Source organism: Squalius cephalus (genome assembly GCF_949319135.1).
Source record: "Squalius cephalus genome assembly, chromosome: 20".
NCBI classification, from domain to species: Eukaryota; Metazoa; Chordata; class Actinopteri; order Cypriniformes; family Leuciscidae; genus Squalius; species Squalius cephalus.
In genome coordinates this window covers 2,410,279-2,420,078 of record NC_137141.1, presented here as the reverse complement: position 1 = coordinate 2,420,078, position 9,800 = coordinate 2,410,279, and the positions used below count along the sequence as shown (strand labels likewise).

The 9,800-nt window shown below is 39.0% G+C and overlaps 1 protein-coding gene across 1 annotated transcript; it reads right to left on the bottom strand.

Annotated features, from left to right (window-relative positions):
* Window positions 1-281: 281 nt before the first annotated feature.
* On the bottom strand, window positions 282-2,611 carry LOC307148041 (protein Z-dependent protease inhibitor-like). The gene is made up of 3 exons (XM_079853226.1): window positions 2,532-2,611; window positions 1,552-1,699; window positions 282-889 (listed from the first exon to the last, which is right to left on the bottom strand). The coding sequence occupies exons 1-3, from the start codon at window positions 2,540-2,542 to the stop codon at window positions 698-700; spliced, it is 351 nt and encodes a 116-aa protein (XP_079709352.1). The 5' UTR covers window positions 2,543-2,611; the 3' UTR covers window positions 282-697.
* Window positions 2,612-9,800: the final 7,189 nt, after the last annotated feature.

The following is a 9,800-nucleotide window of genomic DNA, read 5'->3' as shown; positions in this document are numbered from 1 at the left end:
GGTGTTAAAACACCCACATCCCCCACGGGTGCGACGCCCCTGCTGTCATGATAATATATAAATGCGTTCCCGTGGGCGGGGTTTATGTAAATTTTAGGGTTAGTGATGTCACTAACTCGTGAGGAATGTGGTGTAGTCTCTACCAGCCGTTTGTTGTAGTCCTTATAAAGATATTTCTGTAAAAGCAAATATCTCCCTTTGCTTTGAACTTTGAGCGTTGTAACTTTGCAGATGTTGTTTACGCTCAAACAGCAACATTACACACTAACTAAAGCTAGAAAAGTCAAATCATAATCAACCACCCCTTTAACTTGTTCGGCTTCATGCAGTCAGAAGCTCATATTTTGAGGCACAGGGGGTGTCTCTCCATCACCCACCGTTATACTGGTGCATCCGAGGGCAGATACTGTATTCTTCATCATATTTCCTCATCTTTTCACTGTCTACACTGGACACGAAGCCCTCGCCGTCAGTGGAAAGAAAGTAGAGCGGGAAAACAACACAATTTCCTCACTTTATTTCTCAGAATATGTTCACAGTGTTCATCCACATACTGTTCATCCAGACACGAGTATAGACGAGTGCACTATTAGAGCGATTTTAATTTGATAATGTGTGTGTCATTAGTGTGTGATTGACCCTTTGTCTGCGTTTGTTGAAAGCATGTTTCTGTTTAGTGGCGGCCGTGTTTGTGCTCTCAGTTCTGTGTGGGGTCGATCACTCTCCCCATGAACAACAGGCTAGAAGTGGCTTCATGGTACAGAAAGAAGAAGAAGGGCCTGTTGATGATGAAAGTGGCTGGCAGAGAATAAGCCGTGATTCCCACTGATGTGGCGGCGGCTGCGCTGGTGCCTTTCTCATCCACCTCGATCATGGCTTTATGCAGCACCTGCACAACACAAACACAATCGAGCATTAATGGCTGCGTTTACATCCAATGTTGTCAATTTAACTTATGCGTACAATTATATTGCATGAATAGAGCAGCGTTTCCATCCCATGTGTTCAAGAGAACAAAATCGTCACTTCCTGGGAAACTGAAGCAGAATATCAGTAATAAAACTGTAAGTTTCTGCAATTGGCTGTTTTCCCTCCATCATAAACGAGTGTGTCTCAGAGCGTCAGATGAAACACAGTAAACGCTGTCATGTTCTCTAGCGTTCGGATGCTGGTGTTCGTAAACACACTCGTGTGTGTGAGACGCTTCTGGAGGGAATTAAACCAAATCATTCTGATCACACACTTCGACTCCGGCGTTTCAGAAACACCAAACCAGCATCTGAGACGCTGCGATGCCATTGGTCCACTGGTTACTCCAGTTATCCAATCACAGCTTCTGATGAGGCGTCGAGGGATTTATTCAGTTAACGTGTTTCCATCGTAGTTTATGTGAGTGTCTTATTATATAATTATATAATTTATTATATAAAAATGTCCAACTCCAATGAGTGCAAATGTTTTTATGCAGATTTTTAGAATTTATGCATCTTGGTGTTCACATTATTCACATAAAAACACAGCTAATGTGAGTGTGTGTGAGGCTACAGTAACCTGTGAGATTTTCAGATGCCCCGCTTTGCTTAAACCCGTCAGGTTGGCTGAATCGAGGAAAACACTGTCGATGCCCAGATGTGGCAGAATTTCATGCATGTTGTAAGACTGCTCCATCTTGAACTTGGGCAGATGGACCTCCATTCTCCTGAACGAGAGAGAGAGAGAGAGTCGGAGAGAAAGACAGTACAACATGTATAAAAGTCAATCATGATGGCTAAAATAGAGGTTAAATAAAGAGTTCCACCAAATATGGGAATTCATTTACTCTCCCGTCTGTCTTTTCCACACAACAGCTGTTGATAGTGATCATGTTTGTCAGTTGCTGAAAAGTATGAGTGTATTACTCCTGCACTATTGCCTTACAATGCTTTGAGTCTTTGAGAAGATCTTTTCATGAACTTCATTCACTGTTATGATGAAAAGGGTCTTTGTTTTGTGTTTATCAGGGTTTTGAAAGAACACAAAGAAAAGTAAATGTTTTTTTTTTCTATCTTTGAGAAGCTGTTATAGTTTTTATTAATATTGTGAATTACTTATATTGATATGTTCCGTTTACATTTTAAATGTATAGTTTTAGTTCGCACACACAGTAGTGGCCAAAACTGACGTCCAGCCTTGGAAAATTATCTTCACACTATATTCAAAAATGATTAAAAATGTGTTAAAAGATTTTGTAATCATATCATGTAGTTGTGCTAGGAGTCGAGTGCTTATTAGTGATATAACGCAAAGAAACATGCCAAATTGTGCGACAATTTTTGCCCATACAAAAAAAATTTATGAATTCATAATTAAAAAATAAGTCAAAACAAGAGCGATTTTTAGAATGCCTTGTCATGCGTGAGATGCTCAAAACACGCGAGCACAGCGATCAAACACGTCTGTCTAGCGCATTTACATAGAAAAACAATGTAAAAGTAGCGCAGTGGAATGCAAAAACACATTCTGTGTGAACATCCCCCAATTCTGCCGCTCACGTTCGCCTCATGTTTTTGATCCAGCCTAAGAATCGCTCAGCGTTGATCTCGTCATCTATGACGGTGTAGTCGGCAGTAGCGTCGGGTACATTATTTGTGTCTTACATTTCATAATAAACTCATAATGAACTCATAATGAACTTTCCATCAGTTCTTTTACGTGAATTGGAATGTGTGCAAAGGATTGTGGGAGATTGAAGAACACGAAGGATACACTTGATGCATCCTTCAAAATGAGCTGAATTAAAGACACAAAATGAAGTCTGTCTTCAAAAGATCCTTCAAACTGAGACGGCCTTCAGAGGCGCTTGATGACGTGGCAGTCGAGATATGCAGCCTTACTAGGACACAGCCACGGTTTGAGAAACACACGCAAAATTATGTACAATATCCCAGAAATCATTCTGTGCCCCGTGATTTAAACACCTCTGATCTCTGAGTTTCTCTTTGTTCATTAATGTTTTAGACTGTTATGATTGCACTCAGTGTTACTTACCGATCATTTCTGGCTCCAATTAAGTTGTACAGGTCAAACTCCTGCAGTGTCTGCTCTGAGGACAACAACACAAACACTAAAGCTGACCACTGAGACGAGGAGAGCTTCACAGCACGTAATCCTCTGCTCATATGAGGTTTAACTTTGTTCACTAGAGAAAGATCACCCAGTTCATTCAGACAGTGAAACAGATTGATGTATTTATCTGGAGAGGGATTCTCACTGATCTTGTCTTTAATATAGTCAACTGTTTTCTCATTGTTGTGAGAGCTGTTTGCTGTCTGTGTCTTCAGTTCTTGTAAGAGACTCTGGTTAGACTCCACTGACAGACCCAGAAGGAAACGAAGGAAAAGGTCCAGATGCCCATTTTTACTGTGTAAAGCCTCATCCACAGCTCTCTGATGGAGATCCGTTAGGGAAACTGTGTCTCCATTAGTTGGTTTGGTAATCTGGTCAAACACATTGATGTTATTGTTGATAAAGGAGAGATGCACATATAGAGCTGCTAGATGTTCCTGAATGCTCAGATGAACAAAGCTGAAGACTTTCCCCTGACACAAGCCCAACTCCTCTCTGAAGATCTGAGTGCACAATCCTGAGTAAACTGATGCTTCTGTCTCATCAATGCCACACTCGCTCAGGTCTTCCTCATAGAAGATCAGGTGGCCTTTCACAAGCTGCCGATAAGCCAGTTTCCCCAGTTTGACAATCATGTCTTCATCTTTCACTTTCTTCTCATAGTCCTTGTCATGTTTGATGTTGGTCTGAATGATATGTCCATTTCTTTAGTTTCAGGGAAAAAGCGATAAAGAAGATCTGAAAGACTGAGTGTGTTGTCCTTCATCAAGTTGAGCTCTCTGAAAGCGAGTGGAAATATGAGCTGGACGTCCTGATTCTCTTTCCCTTCAGCCCAGTCCAGGATGAACTTCTGCACAGAGACTGTTTTCCCAATGCCAGCGACTCCCTTTGTCAGCACAGTTCTGATGGGTTTGTCTTGTCCAGGTAAAGGTCTAAAGATGTCACTGCATTTGATCGGTGTGTCCTCTTTTTCTGCTCTCCTGGACTGTGTCTCGATCTGTCTCACCTCATGCTCATTATTGATCTCTCCACTTCCACTCTCTGTGATGTAGAGCTCTGTGTAGATCTCATTCAGGAGTGTTGGGTTTCCCTGCTTTGATATTCCCTCATACAAACACTCAAACTTCTGTCTCAGATTTGATCTCAATGTGTTGAGGACTTCAGCAGGATTAGAGCCAAGGCTGTAAGATTAAAATACCACATTATTACACAAGTTAGAGAAGCAAATAGACATACATTAAAACATCAAGTCAGGATAGTTATAAATAACCATACATTACAAAATGGATTTTGTTGTTTGGGACACAGAACATCATTAGGTTTCTGAAATGTGTTAATCATTAATCATGTGTGTGAGTGATGTGTGATGTGAATTGTAGCACCTAAAATTAAACAACATCAGCAACAAAAGTCCTGCATTTTACCTGAATCCAGGATACATGCTTTCATTAAAGTCTTGTGGTTGAATCACAGGCTTGGACACAGTTTTGTTTTTAATTGGTCTGGATAGAAGATTTGAAATCAGAATGAAGAGGGTAAAGAATCAGACACACTGATATTGATGTAATTGTGTCATTAACTGAGTACCAGACCAACAGCTTTTACAGTGTGTGAATGTATTAACAATACAATACATAGAGCTTTACAAAAGAGCACAATGATGATCATTAATAGACTGAAACTTACATGTTTTATTGTTAGGTTCAAATCCAGATCATTAAACTACTGTATATTAATAATAATTTAATAAAATATCAAATACTATAAGCACAACATAGAAATGATATACCTGAGATCAGGCTGTGTGTCTCCACTCCTAAACTTCACTGGATCCATAGACTGGTTACTCTTCACAGACACACAGCTGGACTCTGGGTTTGAGCTCTTCTGCTGGACTGAACTGGTTTTAAAACTAAATAAAATAAAAAGCATACAGGCTTATAAATGTTGTGCACTTTTACTGGAATCTTCTGTCTTAGGAAACACCAGGGAGTGTTGTTACACTTCTGCTTTAACGTCTGTAACTCCGTGTGTTTTGTAAATGTTTTGTCTTGGTGTGAAACAGCACTGTGTAGCTTTCAACAAACCAAACAAATGTCAACACTTTCTGAATCAGCAGTTAGAATAATCTGATTCATTTTACACCAACTACATTATATAAGGTGGACAAAAATCTCAGCTTACATTTATTTGATGTCATTGCTAGTAACAGACTGACTGACTGATAAATTTAGCTTTTAACTATAACTTTTATAGAAATGATAGAGAAGAGTGGGGCACAACCTAACACTTTTCATTTCTTCAGTTTGTGTAAATCCACTTGGGGTTCAGAGTATTTACTTTTCCCCATTAATTTCACACATGTCTAGTACAATTATGTGGTTTTGTTTCATTAATTCAGTGTATACTTTTTTCTTTATTTACCCTGAAAGAATGGAAGTGAAATGTGACAACATGCCCCATAGGCGAGGCACATCTTAACATGACCATATGACAGATTAAAATGTTATCTGATCTAATCAAAAAAGTATACAAGACAAACTAAAATATTTTGTTAATAAAATACAATTATTAACTTTTTCATATAAAATAATGGTTTCTGTACATTAATAATTACTTCATAAAATATCAAATACTATAAGCATGAAATAGAAATGATATACCTGAGATCAGACTGTGTGTCTCCACTCCTAAACTTCACTGGCGGATCCATAGACTGGTTACTCTTCACAGACACACAGCTGGACTCTGGGTTTGAGCTCTTCTGCTGGACTGAACTGGAACAGAGAACAGATTCAGTTTAATCCTTTAGATTACTGTGTTCATTCTTTATGAGAGGAACCATATTAGTATAAACACATTCATCTTTTCATTAATAAATAATTAAATACAAATACAATTTTCTGTAATGTATTACAATATTTAACAGTGTTTGTTGAAAGTACCTGCGTCCTGGAGGAAAATCTTCATCTCTGGATCCTTGTGAATCAAATCAGCCATGATGAAGATACAGGAGAATCTGATGAGTTTGATCTCCTCCACTGACTCTGAATGAAGAAACATTCACACACCAAATTATATGATTAAATGAATTAAACAACTTTTATAATTTAGCTGAACATAGTGTGTGTGTGGGGGGGGGGGGGGGTTGATAATGTGACTGCGTTAACTCAAGCTCATGTTTACACATTATGCTGTTAAAATCCTGAAGAATCACAGACATCATGAAAAACAAAAGAAACATTGAAGTGAAAGAAACCCTTTATTATAGATTTCATATAAAACAATCACTTAAAATGTCCTCCAGAGATTCATATTAATATGAGGAAGTCACACATGAACACTCACCTTGATCAAACTTTTACAAGATACAGGATCTCAAATCATCCAGCTTTAACATCATAAAGATACATAGAAATTCCTGCGTAAACGTTTCTATTAAACACTTTGATGCTCTGTTTTTCCGTATCGTATTGGCATTTTACCTGCTTAAAATGTCGACAGGTGAACTCTAACTTACTTTCACTTTAGTTGCGTAGACTGTTAAAGGGACACTCCACCCATTTGCATTAAGCTTTGCATTGTTAGAAACCCAGTCATACTATTGAATGGTCGTGCAAAACACTCTCTCATTTTCCCCTGAGACGGGAGAAATCCGTTATTTACCTTTTACACTTCCTCCTACAATGACGCAAAAATCGTCATTTTGCGTCATTGTAGGAGGAAGTGTAAGAGGGGGGGATTTCTGTTAAGACTACAGACACTCGTTCCTCATCTTTCCCAGGGGGCGGGACCCGCTCACGCTACAGACCTATTACAGATCAGTGGGTGGGACTTTACTCTCTGAAACTGAAAGCAATATCCTCCATCTTGTTTGAAGCTAAGCTAACAGGCGCTGTGGAGACAGATGTAAAGTTATGACAATAGCGGAGGAGAGTGCTCAATATGATATAGAAGAAGAGGATTTCGGAAGTCTGATGCTTGAATCAGGTGTTTGTGGCTACCTTTACAAGCCGCATTATAGCGAAGCCCGGACTGGCTCGAGTTAGGGCGGACTGGTGGCGCCGGTGATCTCGCTATGCAACTCATAGACTGTAAGATGCAACTACGAACACAGAGATAGAGTCCGTCTGCGGCAAAGAATTTCAACGATGACAATTTCTCCTGGACGAAATCTCTGAATCAGACGAGGACACGGACGTTTGTGTTGAGAACTATCCTAGTTTCGCACCGCATATGTTCTGACTGAACATCCAGGTACCATGCAATAATTCACCTTTTCGAAAGAAATACAAACGAGGAGTAATGCACTATATGAGTTCGCCAACTAACTAGACATTTTGTGTGAATGTGAAATGAATTTCAAGCTCTGGTGGTAGCTAGCCTTGTAGACGGAAGAATGATTCTCTTATAGGCAGATATGCGCTTTCTGGATTAGTGGGAGTGGCTTGCGGAGCTGTGCAATGTGGTGCATTGTGGGAGTTGTTGTCTTTCATACAAATGCGTCCTGAAGTTATTTTTTGTCTTTCCTCGGTCACGAAGGCACCAAATTCAAAATTTATTTTACATTTCGACTACATATATGACCCACTTTAAATAAAAAAACAATGTTCAAATGGGTGGAATGCCCCTTTAATGGAGGTATACTACGCCTAACATGTAACTTTATTTGTAAAAATTCATAAAATGTAGCCTATACAATGAGCGAGTACATCACGAATCCATCTTCCAACCGATGATCTTGTGTTATCCTGAATCACTACGGTACGCCTATAATACGTGTTTATATTCGGACTATTTTAAACTGCTGCGGAGTAGCACAGCACCTGCGTGACTCGCCATTGACATAAACAGAGAGAAGTAGATCCGGCAACAATGTTCTTCCGCAAGACGCAGCGGTTTGTTTATTAACCGCTAGAGCGCCAAAAGTAGTTTAATACCTTTACAATTATCATAATTTGTGTTCCGAAGATAAACGAATCCTGTTTCTCACTTTCTCCACAGATTCAAAGGTCAGAAGCTGTTTGCGTGCTAATGCTCTGAGAACATTATTAAAGACCTGATAACTTTGAATGAACTTTATTGATGTTACAGGAAGAACGTTGGATCAGAACTTTGAGAGAACCTTGCAAGCTAAAGTTTTATTTGTTAAAAAGTTTTTTTTTGTGTGTGATAATTTTGTACCATACATTTTTTTTCTTTTGTTTATTCTTCAGTTTTGTTTAGATCCACTAAATGTAATATCCATATTACTAAATGTATGTCCATTATAATTTTTCATTCATATTTTATTTTATAGATATTTTGTTTTCTCAAAATCACAACATTAAACGTGCAGTTAACAAATGATAGACACTCTCAGAGAATGATGTTAAGTCTATGTTAAATATATAATGTGATAATTTATAAGCCAAGTCATACTTAATTTCACTCATTCACTTCATCTTGAAAGCAAATATGATGAATGTGTCCCAAGTGCACTGAAATATTTCATGAAAGTACTTACTGTCTTGACGTTTGTTCTCCGTGAATATATCATGTTTTCTACTAAGTGATCCTGAAGACATTGATTAGCTTGTTCAGGTGTGTTTGATTAGGGTTGGAACTAAACTCTGCAGGAAAGTGGCCCTTCAGGACCAGCGTTCCCCACCCCTGGATTAGAGCCATGACTAAACACAATTGTTAAGGCTTATGGCGACACCTGCTGATCGATTAGAGCCATGACTAAACACAATTGTCTCTCCTGAATGCTTCTTTCAAAAAGCAGCATCTTCTTCAGTAGAGTGAGTCTCTTGTAGAAAAACAAAATGTGAATTCTGTCCCTTGCAAAACAAAAATATACCTTTGCATTTTACTTTGTCCTTTAGTCCCCTTGCATTTAATGAACAAAAAGTTAGATGAGATTTCAGATGGGAGTTTTACTTACTCCAGGGTTTCTCAAACTCGGTCCTGAAGGGCCACTGTCCTGCACAGTTTAGCTCCAACCCTGATCAAACACACCTAGCTGTGAGTTTCTAGTGATCCTGAAGACATTGATTAGCTTGCTCAGGTGTGTTTGATCAGTGTTGGAGCTAAACTCTGCAGGACAGCGGCCCTCCAGGACCGAGTTTGAGAAACCCTGACTTACTCAAACATGTTCTGAGGGCAGAAAGGAAAATGATTGGTTTACAGCTTCAACCAATGAAACTGAAGCAAGGGCGGGGTTTAGACGTTTGAATTTGAGATGCGCTGCGGAGGGATTCTTGAGGAATAGTCGGATAAAAGACAGATGTTCGTGGGAGAACGCGTTTATTGCAAGGTAAGTGAATTTACTACTATATTTTGTTACAATTCAACATCCTCTAACGTTTACTAAGATAATAAGCGAACATTTAAAAATGCACAGAACTAATACTAATCATCGTCTAAATATCGTATTGTATGCATTTTGATTTGACTGTTTCATCAGTCGACCAAAACAAAGCTGCTTATGGGGTAACTGGTGTAAAACATGCTTTTCCAATGCTACCTCGCTGTCTGTTAAATCGATATGCGAGAACAGAACTCGTTCAAATTTTCCGCGGTATTTTCAACAGTCAAAATGATACATCTCCCGCCTTAGCGCTGCTCTCAGGGAGTACTCAATAGATTCAAATCACTTTTATTTTAGTGTATTACGCGCTGCTCTCAGGGCAGGAGTACTGGATAGATTCAAA